Genomic DNA, 23920 nt, shown 5'->3' with positions numbered 1-23920 from the left:
CTCTTCAATTTGAGCTTTATTTCGTTAAAATATGTGCAGAAGTTTCGGAGATATAGCCTTTAGTATATAGTTGTTAGGTGCAATGCACAACAATCTATATTATAAAAGAGAACGTACAAATCCTTTGTTCCCTCATCACGCTAATACGGCTGAACCAATTTCTTTTATTTTTGGGGGGTTATTACACCCTAAAAAATGGTATAGTTGGCATAACCATTAAATGGTTAATAATACCAGAATAGTATTGCTTATATAGGGACAGCTATGCTTATGGCCAGTAATAGCATACAGGTATGGCTATTAAATCCGGGTTATTGTTACCATACATATGTGCAATAGTACCATATTTCTGTATTGTAAATTTAACTATAATCGGAGTTAATAGTCAATATTACCATGCAGATTACAATACAGCTACATCCCAACTATACCTTTATAGCTCTGCCTACAATACCATATTCGTTCGAATACTATACCGTATAGGTATTGCAAAGATACTAGATGGTTGGACAACAGGTGGACAACCATACCGTATAGTCATTGTAACCATTATATATTGTTGTATTTGCAAGACTAAATTACAGTACCTACAATACCGTATGGCTATTTTAACAATACTGTCTTATTGAGACAACCATATAGCAGGGTAGGTGCACCAAATTTTATACTTGATGTAACCATACTATATTGCTGTAGTTGCAATATTATATGACTATATCTACAATACGGTATGGCTGTGTGAACAAGAACGTCTTGTTGAAGCAGCCATGTAAGATGGTAGATGGAACAACCTGCATAGGTACTATAACCATATTATATTGCTATGGTAGCCATGCCGTATTGTAATATTGAAGATAAAGTATGTTTGCTGTTACCATGCTAGATTGTTGACAGAACAATCTAGCATAGTGTGTGGAACAATTTCGGAATTGTTATAGAAACAACACGCATAAACACACCACCTTGATTCTGCTTCATATTAAACTTCACAGAAGATAAGACAAAGGTATTATTAGAAACAGTTCCAGTAACCATTTCAATACTTCTTTAAATGGTTAATGGAAATGTTTCTAATAATACTTTTGTCTTATCTTCTGTGAAGTTTGATATGAAGCAGAATCAAGGTGGTGTGTTTATAGCTATCGTAACCATGCAGTGTTGTTTCTATAACAATGGAACTGAGGTGGTATGCAATGTAGATCAGAAATTACACAGCATTTATAACAACTACTTTTATTTTCCTTTAATCAAGTATACATTACAGAAAAATTAGAAATGCAGCACAGTAATACCAAAAAAGGAACTTTACAATAATGCAGTTATGAAAGTATATAAATCTTTTAATCAATGCAATGAAAATATACAACATACTTTTGATTTACATTTCTTTCTTAATATTTTTACACGTATTTTATAAAATGTGGATGTTACTAAATAACAGTTATTCCAAGTAATTGAACACGGAAGACACATATTGATGATGTGTCCAAATTAGAATTATTTTTCATCTTAAAGTTTCAGTGTACATCTGACACCATCTTCAGAGAGAGGAAATAAGATGGCAAATAATGGGTAAGGCAATTGAGAAGAACTCGAAGTATTCAATTTTGTAATCCATTCTTTTCCCATCCTATTTTTCTCTATCTGAAGATGCTGTCAGGTGTACAACCAGACTGTTAGACAAGATATAATTCTAATTTGGATACTAAGAATTGCCCCAATTACATAAACTAGAAGTTTTGAAGAATCAAGATTCACTTAATACAATACACATATATACACGGTGATTCAGAATTCGAATTCGCAGGAAAATGAACTTTGAATACCCTGGTCCTCGTAAAGTCCTTAAAACTACAAAGAAAAGCGTTCTTCGCAGGACAATCCGCCTCCACCATATCCGTTACGTTTCAACACAAAATTATGAAATATTCAAATTTGAAAGTTTTACTCCCTTGAGCGGAATATGGTACATCAACTCTGTCAATCATAGTAGAGGAGTTAGTGTTCTAAAGTTCATTTCCTTACGACTTCGGTATGCATACAAGCAAGAAATATATTGATTCTAGTAAGGAGCATGTAAATGAATATCAAATGAAATTAAATGCTGATTCATTTCACATTCTAAATTCAAACTTGAAAATTTAGTGGCAAGTATTTGTGCTTAAACTGATTCACACAGAACAGGAATCAGAAGAAAAATATATATATGTATTATTCCATTAGACGCAGAATTACTGTTTTACTGATAATGAATATATTATATTACGATTTATGGCTGATTCGTTTTATTATTAATGAATTTAACACTAATGCTTTATTGTTGTAAGATCATATTGCACTTATTTTTAATTTATTTTCCACATTCCTAATACTGATACAATAAATCATTTTTCAACCAAAACTGCTAAGTTTTATCTTAGACAGAAAACCAAGAAGAAGAAAAAATGAGTACAACTTAACAAATATACACAATTCTTTTGAAACTTGGTAACCGTTTGCATTAATTACAAAACATGTTACAAGACTGCTTTTTTAAAATGGAAAATTTTGTAACTACCATGTAGTTCTTTAGTGTCAATACCTACATCATAATAAATGTGTTTCTTCCTATGTTTGATAAATAATACGGAAACATGCATAAAATAAAGCTTAGAAGATTGAACTGAATTAGTGTTTCGCTATGTTAACTGAATTTTCCTTATCATTTTATTATTACTTATTTTTCAAAAAGCTTTTTGGAGTTGGTAGTGCGTATTTCTAATGTCATTTAATCTCTCAATTTTTTTTCTTTCTTTCTAAAGTGTACCGTATATAACGGAGTACTGGAAAGTTTTCAGAATAGTTTTGCAGCTCGTGAAGTTTAAGCTAGAATGATTAAACACCACCAAGCAATTCCTCGTATATCCTTTGTGAGTCAGTGCCCTAAGCGGCTTTGTCCTAGGAAGTCGCATTTAGTTTTTAAGCGTATCTTCCCCCAGTTATGCGCTGAGTAACAGCGAAATTGAAGGTGACGAAATTTATGAAACTAGGTAAAGCTAGAAAATCTGCTTCAGAAACACATGAAATGTTGAAGTCAACATTTGGAAAAGATGCTTTAGGCCATGGTCAAACGTAAGAGCATGTTAAAAGTGACAGAACATAGGTTGAAAATAATGTCCGTTCAGGATACCCGTCAATCGGCATAGGATTTTGTACCACGAAGAGAACATGGGAGGATTACTGTAAAGGCTGTGTAGAGACTTGCTGTAAAGACTGTGAAAAAAATTATACTACTAACTTTCCATCGGATTTACCCAGCTCTGCAACGTGTAACATTTTCTTCTTCTTCAGAATGGAAATCAACTTCAAGGGCCGAGGATTTAACAGTATACAACACTCAAGCGAAACTGCCATCACGAAACACACGAGTGGAAATATATGCAAAAATTAAACGTGATCTTCTAGCACAAAGTCGCTTAAGCATTGACCACCAAGTGATGCACGAGGAGCCATCTGCCGGAATTTTACTGTACAGACACTGCGGAAACTGAGTACCCCATCATACACATGACATTATTTAACATGATAAACGCAAACAAAAATTTACATTAAATGCCCACACAGACTGGATTACAAACGACACAATTTCACGACGAATATTTTCGTTAGAAGTAATTATTATTATTTTACATTTTCTGAAATTATTTTCTTGGTACAATATGCATTATTTGCATCTAACAATAATACGAAAGTATTTGCTAAGCAGTAATAAGACTTGTAAGAAAAGACACAGGGACAAATAAAATACTTAAATACAAGGGACAATAATTAGAACCATCGTTAGCGTAACGTTTCGTAACACATGATATAAACGTTACAATACGAAAGAATATCTACTGATTCATGTTCTATCATAGGTTCGCTACATGTTTCCGTACCTATCTCTTTTTAAGAGTTAATGGCATTTGATTTTCCCGACGTCACGCCTGTGGTTTTCATTCCTTAATAGTATTCGATTTCTCCTAGAAACTTTCCTTATTTTTATAAGTTTAAAATAAAATGAGGAGACAAAATGTATAACAAAGAAATTGGGGCAGCTCCTGCAAGTATCTACATTTTAAGGAGTAAAAATTTTGTTAGTGCACCAAGGATCAGAACAGGAATCGTCAGGCTGACGTCCTAGATTCAATCTTACGTCCAATAGCATATTTTCAACTCTAAAATTAGAACAAAGTATAGTTTGAACTCAGTAAAGGTTATAGTAAATGGTTTATGTAATTCAGTGAGATTTTGAATGAAGAAATATTATGACCACTAGCAATGTATTTGCAATCAATAAAAGCTATTCTTTTCGACGTACGACACATCATACTACCATATAATATTAATCGGAATTTAATGGCATCATATGTTTTTTCTTAAGACTTACACCTTCCCAAGATACGGTTCTTGACTTTGACACATTTATATTAGAATTGCAGAAACCCATTAAAAACTGCTTTCATAAATATATTTTTAGTAGTTTAAACTTAGTGTCACATGACATCCTTCCCAATTAAAAAAAATACTTAGAATTAAAAATGGCAGACAACGATTTACCTTCCTTTCACGCAATATTGTTTAACTTTTGTTTTAAACCCATTTCGGTAACACTAAATCCTTTTCATTAGCAAATCCAAGTTACATTCTTATAAAGGAACCCGAACCCATACAAACTTTTGCGACTGGGTACACTGATTCCTTTTCCAAAGCGGTTTTATATATATCGGGTGTAAGGAAAAGGTAGTACAGGCAGACAGACTTGATTCTACAGCTAAAACGATACGAAAATGTCTTTATAAAGTTGTCCTTTAAGGCCCCCTTTTGGAAGGGAGAGACCGGTAAACTTTGGTCGATATGGCAATATCGCACGGGTTGTCCGTAACAACACTTGATAGCAGCGACTTTGGAATGGTGTTTATCGTGGAGTAGAGGAAAGTGCCGTACTTCAAACGAAGGTACCTAACTTCAAAGCTCTTTGTCATTTTTCTTTTTCTTCTTTTTTTTTTCAAAATAAAAGTATGGAATATGGGATGCAGCAAAAGGTCTGAAATGTGGCGGGAAAATGTGAAGAGATGAAAACGTACATTTAAAATGTCAAATTGAATAAATGTCGTACAAAAAGAAGCTTTCTGTGCCCAGATCATGACAAAACATGCCGTTTCAAATCTAGCCATTTTGTTGTTAAAATAAAAAAAAACTGATTTAAAAAACCTTAGATAACGAAGAAGTTTAAACTAAACTCCAAAGCCGATATCACGTGTTTCTACAGAGTACCGCAAGGTGTTACCTCATAGTCCAAATTTTACCCGTCTGTCACTTCAAAAGGGAACCTCGGAGGACAAAATATCGTAAGACATTTTCGTTTCATTTCAGCTGTAGAGTCAGATTCTGTCCAAGCTGTGCGATCTTTTCCTTACACTCGATATGTAACCTTTTTCTATTCCGAACAAAAAATCTGTATAAAATTTACATAGAACCAACCATGTTTTTTAAAAGTTTAGTTCCTACTTCGGTGGCCATAGGACCATGCAGGCAAAACATCTAGTAGTACAGGAATGTATGCTTCATTGCAAATGCTTTGCTAGTGGATATAATATTGTTTGACTGAAAATCACATGGATTAAGAAACATTTTCTTATGCTCGAGCCCTATTACGATTATGTTAGAAAACACTGCCCCACATGCAACACAAAATCATACCGAAACAGAAACATATATGTTGTCATTATCGATTATCTTATAATACGTAGGAGGCCCTGCAAAATTCAAATTTACTGGTATGTAGATCCACTCTTGCGTGAAAGACAAATGATATGCACAGTAGTGACTGTCATAGCCAACTGTTTTCATTTTCTTACATAGAAGGAAAATGTGCGACTCTTCGTCTAACAAAATTTTTTTTATATTATAAAAATTTAAACCATCTTCATGAATTTCGAACGCTACCATGCAACACTTGAACACAAATCCGTTGTATATGCACCAAGCTACTGACCGACAAAGTTTCAACAACGAAGGAGGTAAACACATTGAAAACAATGGAAAATTCTGATCTTGTGAAAGGTATATCTTTGCTCCAGGTCCAATTTCTTGTTGAATATGAAAACCGTTTTTCTGAAAGAACTTATAACATATCTGCAATTGGTGTTTCAAACCTATAGTTTCTAGAACATTCTTTCGACAATAAGCAATACGGGCAGCAATCTTGGACGGTTGGTGTTTGGATTCATACCTCATACACCATGTGAAAACAAGTGGTCCTATATGTCGCATTAAACGTGGATAGTGAACCATATGATGATGCTTAGGTTTTAATGTATCCTGAAAAAAAGATTTGTATATCTCATGATGTTCTTCAATTAATGTACAAAGTAATTCAGAAGTGTTTACGTGAATAACTTTTGATGTTAATATGACTGTTATTTCTCTTAGCAGAATATAAAATTTCCAAACGATATTTTCCTCGGGGATTAAGTCACCCATTATCAAACCAAAGTACCTTATGAGAAATAACATTTCAGCAGCAGACAAGTTTAATTTATTCTTTTCAAGATTTTCAGAAGATAAAGGTGCCGGCTTATTTACGTCATCTGACATGCTTGCAAAGGCCGAAATCCTACTGTTTAAAATATCCATTGTGAAAAGACGTGTTTCGTTGATGTAGTACTTCAAAATATGCATCATATCATAGTTCCCCACCCCTTCCAAAAGATCATGCATCACGTCCACACTGTAATTTTTGGTAACATGAAAACTCGGCAACATGTTCCAAGTGCTAGTCTCTTTTACTCCTGTCTGTGAAGCATCTCCGAGAATTACATGTAGTTCATAATTCTCAACGTCCCGCAAATTCCGGGCGTTTTCTCTTGACTGCGCCTGTAAATCTGTTTTTGAAGTAAGGCAAAACCTGCAAGGGTACTTAGCAGAAAATGACTCTGTAAAGCCAAGAACGGAATTCAATCCAAGATTGTCACCTGTAATAACACACAACTTAAAATAAATCTGTACTTCTAAACCATTATACATTACACATATACCTTCACATTCTAGGAAACGCAACTCGTCAATAAGAATTGAAAAGGTTGCTTTATTACCGAAAGTTTTTCTATCATTTGAATGAAAGAGTAAGGCGAGAAATATGTTCTCTAGTTTCGCGAAAAACTCCGGTGGAATACATGCAATTGTATAATAAACTACCCCTATCTTTTTTGTACCAGCATGCCCACTTAAAGGATTGTTAATTTCATAATCGTCAAAGTAAAGAAATAAAGGTAATATCAAATGATCATCAGAAACCGTTACCTCGTTTCTCCAATGCAGTCCTTGCACACTACTGAAAAGTACTTCAGTCTCTTGTTCTGCACTGTTCTTGAAGTGGAGTAACGTTGACAGAACATTCGGTAACTAAAAAATCGTTTAAGCATTTTTCGCATAGGCACAAACTTTCCAAGCACTTGTAATGTTTCCACCGAAACCTCGCCTTTCTTTCTCTTTGAAGATAATTTCTGTCCAATAACATAATCAATTGGTTTTATCAAACTGCCCATTGTCTCTAACATGCCAAATCGCCTATATTCGGTTTCCAAGCTATAAAATGGACTGGACATTATACTAAACATGTTCATTACTTCAGTTACTATATTATCATCAACATGATTTCCTCGAAGCGTTTGTAAAATTTTCTCTCTTAGCAGTTGCATCACACTACCGCCCATAAACCCGTGTACCCAGTCGCAAAGGTTTTGTATATGAGTTCTGGTTAAGTTACATTGACTATACAGTTTAGTAATAAAAAGAAGGGCTTCCTCCTTTACAGCCTCACGGTAATCTTCAAGAGAAAGGCTTTCCACAGAAGTTTCAATTGGTATATCACCATTATCAGTCAACTGTCTCTCAACATTGATGTGACACACCTCATTTTGGTATCCACGAAAAGGCTGGTTCCCATCACCACCCGTACTTGTTCTTTCGTGTTTCAGCAAGTGTTTGCGGAATGAATTGGCGATATCAAATTCGCGTCCACACAATGATTCCCCACAACGAAAGGGGCTCATGGCACCTAATTTGTGACAAAATTTTAAATGAAGTAACAGAGACTGACTCGTTCTTAAGTCACTATGACAAACAAAACACTTAGGCATCTTCTTACAAACTAAAAAGAACGTATATACATGAAAAAACTATTTTACAAACTAAATGATTAACGGAAAACAACCTTTCCCGCCATTACACCTTTGATATTTCAGAGATAAGAGTGTTCACTGAAGGAAAATTCTTGTCGCAGTCATTTTCAATTTTGTACATATGTTTCTGCACAAATGTCCACACCTGTTCCGATTCCTTCGGATATTCTGCATCCAGTACTTGAAACGACTTGAATGTGCTATCGATTGCTTTCAGTGGAGTTTCAACTCTGTAGAGATTATCCTCAATACTCACGTAGAAGGCTTGAGGTTCATCTATTTTTGAAGCGACAACGACGGGCATGGGCTGCACACTACATCCAAAGCGCTGCATCTTTAGATGATGCCTTTCTAACTCTGTTTGAAGATCGGACGCTTCCTGTAAGTCATGTACACAGAATTATTATCACGTTACACACCTATTAACACGTTATCAAATTCCAAAAACTACAAATACACGTATAATTAAAATGAGCTTGTATTTTAAACACGAGGTGCACCAATAATATATATAGCAATCCAATTAAACTGCTACCAACTGTTTTCAGGCATTCTTCTATACTAGAAATGTAATGTAATGAGGTCATAATTGACGCGAGTCACTTCTACGCGATATGAAATGTCTTGAAAACTAATATAGGTTAATATGACAGTATTTCGAATGTATTCTTATACCCCTTGAGTTGTACATTTTTAATACCGTTCATTGTGTTTGTATTATCCGATGCAATTAAGAAAAGTTCTGGAAAAATTAAGTAAAGTTCCTTAGATGAATCTACCCTTTAGTATAAGGTTTGAGAATAATCACAAAGAAAACAATCTGAATTATTGCACTTATAAACTTGACTGTAGTTACGTGAATAGATAACTGCGACATCAATAAAATTGTCCTAAGCTTACACTTAATGGTTTACATTTACAGTAATAAATATTTCAATTAAATGTGGCAAACTTGGAATCACATCCAGACATAAAGTAAGCACGGATATTTTAAAGATAAAATAAATTTAGATCCTGTACGTCAATGACCGCAATTCTTGACGTTACAAATCTCCAGGAAGAAGAAAGAAAACCCTTTGCGGAAATTTGAAAAGCAAGGATGCTACAATATCAATGAATTAGTTTTTAAAATAATGATCGCGAAAAGGTTGGTGCCGTTCCCCTACGTGCTGTTTAGTATTTTTATAAGATTGATATTACACACATATCATTACCTCGAGTATAAACACTTCTTACTTATTTATGCCATAAAATGAAGAAAGGAGTGCTATCATAGTTCCAATATTTGAAGGGTTGAATGAAGAACATTTTTAAAGACACTGGGAAAAAGCTGTTTTGAGCCAAGTAAACATTTTATCCATGACCATAAACATATTTAACCTCTACTTATGTTTTAGAAAGTTTACATAGCATTCACCGAAAGTTTTACAGCATTTTTACGTTTACTATTGTTATTGGAGTATAGGGTTTCATCACGGGAACTTCATAAGGCATAAACCTACAGTGGAACCGAAAATACGAATAACATCCTAAAATCCCCTCCCCCTTTCTCCCGGGAAATCGAACGCAGTCGCCCAACAAAGGAGGTAAGTGTACTAGCAACGAAGGAGTAACTTTTAGGTCGGCCTTAAGTTCGTCACGTTTGAGGGATGTCGTCCCTCGGAGAGCACACAATCCGAGAGAGGGGAAGCAAGAAATGAATGGATGGGGAAGGAAGCGGTCTGGGATCTGTGTGTTAGGTACCATCCCGGCATTTTTAGCATCGTTCACTGTGTTTATATTATCCGACGCGATTAAAAAACAAAAAAACTCACTCAACCCAGGAAAGAACACTCAGGATGATTGGCCTGAAAAAGCTGTTACACTTCTTTGATCGAGTGATCCCACCGGGAATCGAACCCAGAACCGCTCGCACCAAAGGCGAGGGCGTTAGCGACTAATAAATATTGTGTTTTCCTATTTTATGCATATTCCTTTCTATCTACACAACTTAGGTTCACGATATCTTCGTAAGATACAAATCGCGTCACATACACCGATATATGCTTTACTAATTGCATGAAGAAGAGTCATGTATATTGCAAAATATGGTTGATAGCTCACTCCACCAAGGGCGTGCTGTCCCGAGGGGGCCTTTTCTTAAACAAACTTTTTTGTTTCCATGTACCACCAATATGATCCTCTTGATATGGTATGGTAATCATATCAATTGAGTGCACATCAAAGATGGAGCGGGTCAGTGGCTATGGATCACGTGGGGATAATTTTGAGTATACTTTAGTGGATCTTGGGTTACATTTACATGTTCCACTGTTACGTATTACTACCCTAACCCAACAATAACAACTGACTCATTGTAGTCCTCAATATAACACATTCCACTTTGATCCACTCTCGACGTATTCGGTCAGTAGGTCGAAGTAGATCATGGTGACACGTGGTGAGTCAGAGTGGATCGTGGTTTGATGAAAATGGTGTTTGCTTACACAATATTTTTGTTTGAGCATAGCAGTTTTTCCAGAAAAGCTGATTTTTTTTTGTTTGTTTGTTCGATAAGGTTTCGTGCAATGTTCTCCATTCTCCAATCACTAATTAAATGTTAATGACATATTTCGTGGTAATCAAGTGTAGATATTAATACATTATATTACATAATGGTACATACTCTGACATGAAAAAGGAATCCTTGCTGTGCCTCGTATTTGGAAGGTTTCCATAATCCACCTCCGTCTTTCCTTTTGATACACGTGGTCACAGATGGGAAATATCTTCCAAGAAGTATTAATATTACGACTGTTCTGGCATCTGGAAAAGAATGAAATATCAAAAACATTTGTAGGTAATTAATTTACGCTTATACAGCGAGGTCCGGAAGTGGGCGTACCTCTAATTGGTGTTTTCTGACGGTTTTTGGTTTTACCTACATTTGTTTGGTAACACTGCTTGGCATTGTCTGGTAACATTCCTTTGCATTGTCTGGCAACATTGCTATCCATTTGTTTTCTGCTTGGTAACAGTTATCAGATCAGTTCCTGGCCGCTGGATTGGAAGAGGTTGTGCATCCAGCTCTTTGCCAGGCCTCCAAGAAGTCCCGATCTGACGATATCAGACAATGCTCCCTGGGCTTTCATGAAGGAACACGTAAGAAACACTCGATATCACACAACGCAGGAATTACGAGCAGCTGTGGAACACGCCTTCACCCTCGTTGACTCCGGAGTATCTCCGCAAAACATCTGCCAGAACTTTGTGCAGAATTCAGTTGTGTTATGACATGGATGGTGATCATATCTTTGTTTACGACTCTTACGACTTCAAGGTAGCTGTGTACAGACATTCTACCATAACTAACACTATACTGTTGAAACTAAAGGGGGGTACGCCCACTTTTGGACCACTTTATACTAATTTATTTGAATGTAAGTGCTAACTTTCTTACTGCATTCATTCTCATACCTGCAGAGGTTTGCTCTGTGATACGCAATGAATACTGTATATTACTGTAAGTCAATAATCAAAGAAAAAAGGAAATTACATTTTGTAAGCAATGGACAGCAGTCTGAAAAAAAAACACACAAAAAGTATCATCTTTTGTAACTACACCCAGATTCGGCAAAGGGATAATGCGATGTTTCTTATATGCAAATATTGGGTCCAAATAATGGTGAAAACTAATCTTAATACGATACTTATCTATCGCCTATAAGTACGTGTATAAAAGCTGTACATGAAGTATATTATTTCAAGAACCAAAGGTTAAAGTCAACGTATGTATTTCTCTTTGGGAAGTTGCAACAGATACGGATAAAAAGAGAGAAACTGAACAGCTTAATGAATCAAACTAGACAATTAACAACAAGTTAAAGACTATACGCTGCGGAAAAGCTCTTTCGTCACAAATTCTAAACATTAGTGTCATTCATTGCTACAAAAGGGATTTCATATCTGCTTATTAACCCTACTGAATCTATCTTCTTCATATACTGTTATTCAAGTAAATACTAATTTCAGGGATGTAAACTGGTCACTGAAGTCAGTATTTCAGACTCTTTGGGAGATTAAACGAAAAATGTTCAATTACTACACAGCAGTTGAAATATTTCTCGTGATCTGAGCTCAATAATGAAACAAAAGAATAACAGAGCTTTTTTAAGTGCTCGATATGTTGTCGATTTACAATTATCATTTATTTTTCTTCTAGATTTTGATTTATTCTGCTCGGACTTACGACTAAAAGGAGACAAGGGAAAATTGCCGGAGCAGCTGTAATTGATCTTTTCTTTGCTTACGGGAGTAGGCTGAACAGTGTTGCGTTTTAATAATTATAGTGAACAATACTTAATGAAATAATAAACAATGTGTACACCATTTCTCCACAGTCACAACTTACTTCCATGCACTTCGATAAATTTTATTATAATTAGCAATTTTTAAAAAAGGGGGCAGGTAGGACTCGTAAACCTTATTCGCCTTCTGTGCAGATGGTATGGTAAAAATCAATACTGGATAATGAAAGTGTAAGTGTAAAGGCTAATATGGAACAGAGAAACAAAAGAGAACTTCTTCAGAAGGGAATTGGGAGGGGAGGGGATGAGAGTACAATGCTGTGACACTTAAAATGCGTCTTGATTTGTATACTTCAACAAACTTTTCTTATTAGATTACGCAATTTCTAGTTTCTTACTCCGATTATTCAAAGTATTCAAATGTTCTTGGAGGGAGTGACCGCCCCTCCCTTTAATCCGTCCGTGGTGTCATTCGTTTGGCTTTTCGCTACTAATTCAAACTGCTTTCCGAAACAAGTTGTCTTCTTGTGACAGCAGGGGGTGGAAGAAACAAACAAACCGTGAAAGGAAGAAAGAAGTGGTTTTGGGCTCTTCCAGTCCAGACCATTCTAACCACTGAGAAGTGAGAATCACAACGTGATTTTTCTGGTAAGAGCGTCCTTTTTAAAGCAGCTAACAAGCAAACAGATGGTCAGCCCTCTTCTCTCTGCAGCATACTTTTTATTCTCTGTTGTCAAACTTACTGAAGAATATATTGCAATTAATCTAACGCATGTAACGTAAATTGGAGACCGTGGTTGGATTTATATGGGTCTTGTCTATTTGTATTAAAACTTTCAAGTCATTACCTACAATACTTTGTTAGAAATTACCATATTAAAATTTACATGTTTTCAAATGGGAAGTTAGAAACATAAGCGAAGAGGTATAAGATCCCCTTAATAAGAAAAATAATTACCTTCCCTGATGTTCTCCTGCAGCAAAAGTTCTACTAATGTGGCTCCGTCATTTGTTGTTTGTTTGGTCGTGGTAAGTATATGCTGAATCTTCTTTAAGTCTGCATTCCACGTTGAAAAAAATGTTATATCTTTCCCAGGATATAACTGGCCAAAATCAATGTCGATCTGAAAAGTAAAAGAAATTGTTGTCACATATACCTAACGCTGTTTGATGATATAATGTTCTATGCTTTCTTCTCTTTATACAAAAGTTTGGTAGTATAGTTTTCTTTGAAGTTCATTAAATAATCTTTGTTTCAACAGAGCGTTTTTAATCAAGTTATGAACATCAATGGCATTCACCCCACTATAGTATCCATTTTCAGAAAATACTATGTCTGATTGAAAAAGAAATCCCAAAGTAGGCATGTAAAAAACAATTACTTAGAGTGGAACTGATAAAATACACGCAAATATAAAACAAACTTCCAAGCGCTTTCGCATTTATGGAGTCGTCATACAGGGACGCAAAGACAAAAGTGGAATAAGAAATAGAGAAAGACACAAGGACCGCACCTATACCAACAGTGATTTCTCCACAAGGTTCTCTACTTTCTCGTATGAGTACTTGACAGCAGTCACGTGATCACATGACCACCATAGCACCTAGCAGAAATATGGCAAAATGAAATGAAATCTTTGAGTTTTACGTCTCACGGTTATGCCGGTTAGGCTAAAGGAGACGGTGATGATGAGAGATGAATGAAATGGTGGAATGAAGAAAGTGGGAGAACCCGAGAAAACCCACGAGCACGGTGTTTGTCCACCACAAAGTCCACACGGCGGGAGCAGGGTTTGAACCCGGGACCCCAAGCACCGGAGGTGAACGCTCTACCACTGAGCCACCGCGCCCCCCAGAAATATGGCGTAACTCGTCTTACTCTGTATCTTTCTTCTTCCACTTTCGTCTTTCTCTTCCTGCCTAACAAAGCCATAAAAGGTGAAAGCTCTTACAAGCTTTTTTTTCTTTCTTAAATCTTTGCGCGCATGTACTGCACGTGTATTTTATCTAATTTCTGGTAACTGTTTTATACATTGGTTGGTTTTTAATTACACAAAAACGTGTCTTTAACGTAAGCTTACATAATTCTGACCCTTCTGCCGCTGATGCTGGTATATTTGTAAATTAAAATAAACTATTAAATGTTTTCATAGGAACATTATCAACAAGAGTGAGGATGTGGGGCTGATCGGGGAGCGGGCTGGGTAGCGTAGAGGTTAACTTATTGGCATTGTACGTCGAAGACAAAAGATCTATTTTCGGCCCACTCGCACTTTTTCACTCTGATTTTTCATTATTTCTGAATCTATACAGGATTTGGTGTACTGAAAATCCGGTTGATTTTCTCAGAATTACTAAACGTTCTACCTGCTTCAAGATGCACCATCTCGTCCATCAGCTTACTCACAGGAAAAAATTAGAACCGAAAAACTCCGAAACATAGTGCAAGACAGGGTACAACTTCATACACCGAAAAACATTTATAAAATCTCTCGCCTCATGCTAGGTGCTTTTTTTGCAAAGAAAAACTGCCGTGTTCGCAATTTATATATAGCATCAACATAAGACCCTTATGTTCATGATTTTTTTTTAACTCATTAAATTTTGTTACACGTTTTTTTTTTTTCATTTTCCTTTAAGTACAGTTCGTTCTGTGATACGAAATTACACTTCTATAAAATAATAAAAAGGTATTTTCTTTCTTCGGTTACATTCATAAAATAATAATAGAAAGATGTAAACTTCTTAGCAATATCACTACACTTACAAGTGTGTATCCAAGAGGCTGTTTTAAAGCAGAAAATTCCTTGAAGTACGAGCTGATATCCTTCTTTGACTGAATGTAATTTGCTCTCCGATTTAATGTCGTTTGTTTCCACAGATCACAGACTTTCTCCCATGGCTCTATATTATTTCTCAACCACGTGAGAGCTTCCTCGGCAAATTCATCAGTGGACTCTGAAAATAAAGGACACCATCTACATAATTCAGTGTGAAAGAAACGTACATACTCAGTATACGTAAATACATACGTATTAATTTCTAGGACAGAAGTACAAGAAATAATATTTCAATAAACATGTGAAACAGACAGTATTATACTTCTGAACACAATTGTCATATGAGGTGTTCGGAACATGTATTTACGAAACGTCCCGTTAATATATGAAAGCAGTGATAGAGTTTTACACACAGATGAACAGCAGATATACTGATTGCACAAATTCACGGAAATTTGTTGATTTATAATGAAGGTAGTGCCCTTGAACTGTGAATCTGTTGATTGACCATAATACGTGAATATGTGTAATCATGTAAAAAATCGGCACGCATCTCTTTTAGGAAGTTTTGTACCCTTGTCTGAATATAAGATAGCATAAAACACTATGCATCGTGATTTACTGATAAAATTATAATACAGAATTTATGAACATGAAAGTAAATAAATGAAAAAGAGCTATGAACGCACCATCTAAATCGACTTCGGTAGAAGTTGTAGCTGCACACCGGTTTCTCAAAGGCAAAACACCACTTTGCCGCAAATACCTTCTTGTGTTGCAATATCTGTCCCAAAGTTTCCCTCTTGCCAAAACCTTCTTCCCTTGAGCAACTTTATAGGGGACGTAGTAAGTATGCTATTTGAAAAACAAATCACTGTTATAATATACAGTCCTGATATCCTATTGCACAACACAAAATTACAATTAAACTATATTATTTCCACAGAGAAACAAAATACATGGAAACCTGTTTAAAACGAAACTTATATAAACCGGAAATTTGCCGAAGATGAATAGTTTTTAGTCCCGGCAACTCTGTCTGATTTGCCATATGGTAAAGATTTTTCTCTTAACTGATTGCCAGCTCGAAACGTAGGGGCACTGTAGTCTGTCTGTCTCTGCGTTGGCGTTACTACTGAACTTCTGTTTTCAATAGTTAAGATCTTTCGGCCGTGAACAAGAATGGAGATAATGTTTCTGTTATTTAAGTTACCTGTTTCCTGTTTTTGTTGATACACACATAAGCACTTTTCTACTGTCAAAACTTTCTTTATAAATTAAAGACTTACTGCTTGCTACTCCGTCATTACACATGCATTTCCAAGAATTCGGTCATTTTTGAAAAAAAATGGTAGAAATTTAGACCAGTTGTTGAAAATTTCCATTGTTTCTGCTGCAGAAAATGTGGTTTCAGTGTGGCGTGTTTGTGTGCCCAGTGTTGTGCACAAATACGGCAAAAACAAATGTTATTGTTACTTTGGAGGACACAATACGATTATTGAAGAGAGAAAAAGAGACAATGTTTGTAAAATATAAAGTTCATTTCAAATGTTGCAAACGCAAATTTCCAACACTGAAACCCAGAAAATGAAAACAATCCTTAAAAGGCGGTGAAAATGTAAAGAGGAATGTGAGAGGAAATACATAATAAAATAATACATACTTGTAGTTTGTACTTTAAGCGTCTGTCTTATTCAAATAAGTTCACTTTGTTAATTGAGTTTATGTTGTAAATACATTTTTGTGTTAATTAATCTTTCACCTCAACCATTTTAACCTAGGTATAGTACTACGAGATTATTTTTACCAGCAGTTATTGTTACAGAACTTAACTTTTCGTATTTGCATACAACGGAAAATTATTTTGTTCCTTGACGTTCCGTCTTATACAAGTTTCACTGTATATATATGCTGTAAATTAGACATATTGGAATTTCTTTTTTTTTTCTGGATTCCTTTAGTGCTTCAATAAAATGAGCATTGAAAAATGTATTCTGATAAGTTATGGAAAACGTTCACTTGTAAGTTAAATTGTAAATTTCTCCTTGTTCTGAAGACAATGATAAAATAAATATTAATACAATTAAGTCTAATTTTCAATGGGTGTTCAGAAACTATACCTTATTCCTTTATTGCATCCACAGTTAAATTTTCGAATGCCTCATCATCGATTTCTTCCTCTGAAATAATAACAAATGTTTATTCAATGAAATACACAGATTGCACAAAGCTCCTATTTAACGAACAATATAAAGATTATGTCGGAATCTAAGGTACACGATGCTGGGTGAACATAAATTTTGAGCTCCTTTCGGGAATCGAATCCGTCACTCCTCACACCACAAGCGCTAGGCAAAACAAACTGGATGTGAAGAAGCTCTAAGGAAATAAAGAAATATGAATAAAACTTCCCTGAAATAAGAAAAAATTGAATCCTGCAACTCTTCATTCTTTCAATCTAATTTTATAAAACGACATGATAAAATTAGGCAGATTATACAAATATGTTCAACTTTTTGTCACGTCTTAGCTATTTTCTTCAATGTCATTCAAACCGGTCAGCATCTTAAAATATAGGTCCTGAGCGACATCTTTCCCATATTCCTATCTTTCAGTTGTGGGTCAGCTTCTTTAAGCCAAATGGATCTTTAAAAAAAAAAAAAAAAAAAAAAAAAAAACTATTCGGAAATACAGCTTAGTGATTGCATGTACAAAAAGTATTTATCCTACTTGGAAGTTGGGATACAAATAACTGAAGGTCTGTTCTGAAGAGGCAAAGTAGAACTAAGGAGGTACTGTTCTGTGCCTTTTCTCTTGATATTATTTCTTCATTTGTTTGGTCTTTCGGAAAATCTTACTTTTGATGACTTCAATATGTGAATGGAATGAAGGATCTGTCAATGCTAATGAGGAAAGCATAATTAGTATTGCAAAAATATCTTTAATTGAGTAAACAGGAATGAAGTATAAACATCTAGCTTCATGTACCGCAGTTATGCCCTGTACGTTGATGGAGAAGAATCAACAAAGAAACAGCTGCTAAATTAAGAAAACCAAAGACAGGTCTTTTGTAATGGAACACCAAATCTTGGGAGTTACAGTTATTGTGATCTCAGAAATAAGCTGAGAAGAGGTAGAATATGCTTTAAAGAAAATGAAGACAGGGAAAGCAACTACAAGCTAAAACATGGTGCTTAGGATCAGAAGTTGTCCTACCGCATACTATGGGATCTAATGAAAACAGTTTACAGACAAGAGAAAAATGCCAAGTCAGTGGAGAGAGAGAGTAGTACTGTATCTATATACAAAGAGAAGGAAGATGTACAAAATTGTGAAAATTACCGAGGAATCAAGCTGATGCCACATACAATAAACATTTGGACGATGAAGATTTAGAAAGAAAAACAACAGTTGAATCCACGCTACAGATGAGTACAACTGATACAATCAGTGGCGTCATTAGCTCTTAAATATTAGGGGGGGGGGGACACATGATATATCTCACATGTGCAAGTTATTTTCTAATTACATATTATGATTTGGTTTAATTTTATCGAAATAAATTAATGATATACCGTAACTCATGCAGTGCAAATAATAATAAAAAAAAATAAATAAATAAAATACTGGCCAGCTGGTAACTTTATACACGACACAGAAAATTACGGGGGGGCATGTCCCAGTCACGCTAACGACGCCCGTAGATGCAATCTTATTAAAGCAAACAATGGAAAAGCGTCAGGGAAAGCAATAAGGATGCAGTATTTACTGAATGGGCAAAGACGTAAGACAGAGTACCAAGTCAGGAAGTTTGGAGGTATATGAAAGGAAAATGGAACTCCAGTAAAGTACAGGAAGATTGTTCAAGATCCGTATACAAGAGCTAGTGTCCCGGTAAGAAGCAGTGTAGAAATAATACATCTTACTGCATTTAGAGTTGGACTGCACTATGGTTCGGAAGTGAAATCTCTATCTGGTAGCCCAAAACGCAACAGCCCAATACGAGCATAACCTAACCGTAACTACCCTACGCCAGAGGTCACAAAACTATCTGGATATGTAAGTCCCTCAATAATGAATAGGCACGAAACGAATATAATTAAAACGTAACTAACTCAAGGAAGCAGTCACAAAACTAGCTGTGTGTATTTTTGATTATTATCTATCAGAGTTGGTTGGTGTAAACCAAGATGGTTTAAATTTTTAAAAAATCCAATTGGTTTAAGCCAAAAATATAAAATAAATGGTTCACAGCCAGAGTGAACACAAATTATTAGTATCTTTATTCACTTCTAAGCAATTTAAATTAGGACGCTGTACTTCGGATGCAGTGAACTACTTGAATTAAAGTAATCTTCTGTAACCTGTATAATCTTTTGAAATTGTCCATTTATATCAATTATGAAATGAAATATTTAGTTTAACGTGCCACGTTTATACACCGAAGCTAAGAGAGACGGTGATGATGAGTAATGACTGAAATGGTGGAATGGAGAAAGTAGGAGGAAATGGGAGAACCCCGAAAAACCTACGCACACGGTGTTGTCCGACAGACGGCCCACTGGCGCGAGCTGGGATCGAACGAGGGACCCCACGCACCAGAGGTGAACGCCCTACCACTGAGCTACCGTGTCCCCTTATTTCAATTATAAGTCTGTAAAGTGATTTCACTTATGCAGTTGTCCTGAAGTGACGGAAAATATGCACAAGTATGCAAATCGGTTAAACATATTTCTATCACGTGTCGTAAGGTTTAGTCTATAAACTCATCCCCTTCCTAATCAAGGGATCCCGAGTTCAAGTCCAGGTGAAGAACAATTTCTCTTGGATGTAAACCGAGTAGTGATTCAGGTCCAACCTTAAACTGTATTTCCCGTCCTTCATAACCTCACTGTTGAATAAGTATATATGGACCAGACATTTTCATTAATATGTAATCTCAACAAATAAAGTTTAAAGTGGAATAACGATGACCCTTACTATTTTTTTAAAAAAAAGAATAAAGTAATTTGAGGGTACTGGTGCTATTGAGCTCGATTTCAACCCCTTTAGAAAAAACAAAAATGAAATCTCTACGTTTTACGTCCCACGGTTATGCCGGTTAGGCTAAAGGAGACGGTGATGATGAGAGATGAGTGAAATGGTGGAATGAAGAGTAGGAGGAAACGGGAGAACCCCGAGAAAACCCACGAGCACGGTGTTTGTCCACCACAAAGTCCACACGGCGCGAGCTGGGATCGAACCAGGGACCCCAAGCACCGGAGGTGAACGCTTTAGAAAAAAACAGTAACCCGGTCAAACTCGAAGGCAAATGTCAACTAGCTCTGTTTTCCTCGCAATCGATGACTTCCAATTCCAACATGTGCAGCAGCTGTGCGTGTTACTGAAGACTAGCCTTCGGCTAGCTGGAGGTTTCGCACCTTATAAACCAACAAGTATGCCAAATGTCATCCGCAGATGTTCAGGAAAAGTCTAAGCATTTAGAGATGTAGAAGATATGATATTAAATAACTGTGAGTTTTCAGTTTTCTAAAATAAATAATATATAAATAAATAAAAATAAAAAAATTAAAAAATCCCTCTATAACTAGATATTATGTTTGGTTAATAACTTGCATATCGCTATCAAAAGCTAGCAAGCATACCGAATTTCAAACTTTTGTTCCAATTTCAATTACCTAAAACATGAGATTTTATGTCCAAAACAAATATACATTTAAATAGCACCGGAAATCTTTCTTTTTATTTTAGAATTACCCTAAAAACTAAAAATATTTACTTTTGATATTTTTTGTGAGTTACTTCCAGAAGGCTACAAACATGCCAAACTGCATCACTCTAACCTTCGGGCTACATCATTTAACTTAATAATTTTTAATAATTTTGGGCTGTAGAAGGTATCTCCATATAAATAACAAAGGAAGATTTTTCACTTTCCCAAACAACCTCACTGAACTAGGAAATGTATAGTTTTGGTGATTTACTTAGTTAATTTTATGAAAACCCTACATGAATACCGAATGTAAAGTTTTTACTCAAATACAATTTCCTAAGACTTTTTTTTTTTAAAGTACACCGAAATAAGATGGGATTTTTACTCATTCTTCCTTTTCACCTACTAAAAAGAAAAAAAAATCCTGTATATTTTTCTCTGAAGGCTATATGTATGCCAAGTTTCAACTTTCCACGTCAACCGCCAGTTCCATTATTTTGTCAGTTAATGGCACGATGAAAAGTTTGAAACTTCCGGCTTTTATCCTAACTTAACGTACGCTCTAATGCAACGTGTGAACCAGATAATTGCTAAGGAGAAGTTCTAGAACACAGGTTCCCCATATAGATTAGCAAGGTTGGTTCCTTTCTGTACCAAAATTTAAATTTTATTTCACAGAATATTGCTAGCGAGCGTCAGCAAGTGAAAGCGGGTTAGAATACCGCAGGATACGTTGTTTTCTGTTTTTATTACAGCTAAATGGGAAGTGGGACATGTGTTCTAGAACCTTGTAATTTCTATGACGTTTATATTTTCTTCTCGCTTATTACAAAGCTAAGGCATTACTGCCGCATCGCCGGACCAGTATTAAAATCGAAAAAAAGTACCAAAATATACTGTATACGGTTATATTTTGTTGGACTACATTAACTTACATTAGATTACCTCACATTAGGATAAGGGCATAAAAAGCTACAGTGCAAAAAACACAAACCAACTTGTGCTAGGTGGCCACTAAGTGCACGAATGCTATCTAACCGAGCCAAGGTAGGGCGGAGCTAGCGGACCAGCGCGGTAGTGTGCCCGAAGGGAGCAGGCGCGACATTTCATATTAAAAAAAAATGAACTGGTTCAAACAAAATATCGGATTTAAAAAGAAAATGGTTTCTGCAAAACCTGTTATTTATGTGCTTTGAAGTTTGACATCACCATCATGAATTAAATTAAAAGTGCAAAGGTGGTGTCACTTAGTGTAACACAAAGAGAAAGGCCTTCTGTAATAATTTGAAAGCGATAGAAGCACACTTAAAAAGCATTAAATCGTAACCTATCGTGTTTTCTTTTTGCTACACATACCTAAACTAGCCTATCTAACCATACTTTCGCTCGCTGTCGCTTGTTCAGCATTAATTTGTAAAAATTAAGGGTGAATTATTATTAAAATTCTTGATCCCATCTGTACTGTTTGCAGAAAGTAATAAGGGCACAAAGTATAACAATTAAGGGCTTAAATTCCAAAGTTGGACGTCCGTTTTCAGCAAAATTTTGAAACTTGCACGGAAGATACGTATAATTTGATCGTTTGTGTGCTTGATAATATATAAAGATAATACAACAACACTCTCTCTATTTGTTATATATAATTGGTTATAAACATGGGACTACTAAGCGAGCGAAGAGAACTACCTCGCGCAAGGTAACCGAATAGTTGCATTGTGGGAAAGTAACGAGCATTCATAATATCAATATTGCGGGTAATATACCGAATCGCTGTACGGGATATGAACTGACAGTGTTGAATTTCGTGAAGCTCCCGTCGAAGGGTACTTCTATTATAGATCCTAACGTAACGTAACCTAACCTAACCTGCACTTTCTCCCAACTCGCGAAATTGAAAAATTATACATTTTAATAGCTTTTACGCAATTTTGGTAGAAAAGTATCGGACGTCCAACTTCGGAATAAATGCCCAATTAAGTAAAACTCAACGTAGAAATATCAACATAGGATCACTATGATCCTCAAGCATCGAATCGTTCTGCAAAAGCTTAAGCCTCTTCCAAATAGTACGAACTCTCACATTAATAATAACCTTTCTCTCAACTTTTCACACAAACATCTTACAAGAAGTCTTAAATCATTATTATACCTTATATAATTTCATCTGTACATTTTCGGGCTTAAGTTTAGATTTGCCCCTCCAGTTTCCAACCTACGAAAATGCAGTTAAAACATTAAAAATTGTTAGGTTAGGTTAGTTTAGGTTACCTGGTTAGACTAGAACAGTGACTGAAACAGGTTCTAATATCGTAATTCCAAGTAAAAACGGGCTAGAAACTCTAAACTTACCCTCAATTGCGTGAACACATCGTGTCTCTATTTTGAAGTATTTTGATTTGGTGATAATAAAAATAATATTTTGGAAGCGTCATAAATGCTTAATAATACACTATTTCGTACAAGGGACTTTTGTTGCTTGTGCGCAATACAATTCAAATAAAAATTTAGAAATACATATCTGCGGCTACATGACAGCTCGTAAAAGGCGGGATTTCGCATAGTTGCCATAACAAGAGTTTTATATTGTAATAGCCATTTTAACCATAATGCTATCGCTATTTTAGCAATACTAAATAATCTGGTTATATAAACAATATGCATGATATTATTAACCATACTAATATTAGCAATATTTTTTTCTTACCACAGCCATACTAAAAAAATTGGTGTTGTATATATAACAAATCAGTATTTATACATCAACTATACTATAGTCAATATTAATTTACCAATTAGCAATACTCATCAACAATGCTTTTATTGTCAATTCAGCTATACCATTTTTTAGAGTGTAGGATTTGGACCCTAGATGGTTTTTATCATATCACTTTAATTTTTAATTACCAGTGTCTTGAGATAATTGACCATTCAAGTGTC

The 23920-nt window shown here is 35.4% G+C and overlaps 1 protein-coding gene across 1 annotated transcript; it reads right to left on the bottom strand.

Moving 5' to 3' along the window:
• Window positions 1–1217: 1217 nt before the first annotated feature.
• LOC145675205 (uncharacterized) lies at window positions 1218–23696 on the bottom strand. The gene is made up of 6 exons (XM_081745579.1): window positions 23688–23696; window positions 15960–16125; window positions 15258–15448; window positions 13449–13614; window positions 10870–11009; window positions 1218–8583 (listed from the first exon to the last, which is right to left on the bottom strand). The coding sequence occupies exons 1-6, from the start codon at window positions 23694–23696 to the stop codon at window positions 8248–8250; spliced, it is 1008 nt and encodes a 335-aa protein (XP_081601705.1). The 3' UTR covers window positions 1218–8247.
• Window positions 23697–23920: the final 224 nt, after the last annotated feature.

The sequence above is a fragment of the Thermobia domestica genome, chromosome 18 (genome assembly GCF_964235325.1).
Source record: "Thermobia domestica chromosome 18, izTheDome1.hap1.1, whole genome shotgun sequence".
In the NCBI taxonomy this organism is placed as follows: Eukaryota; Metazoa; Arthropoda; class Insecta; order Zygentoma; family Lepismatidae; genus Thermobia; species Thermobia domestica.
Note: the sequence above shows the minus strand (reverse complement) of the source record. Positions and strands in the feature narration are given on the sequence as shown.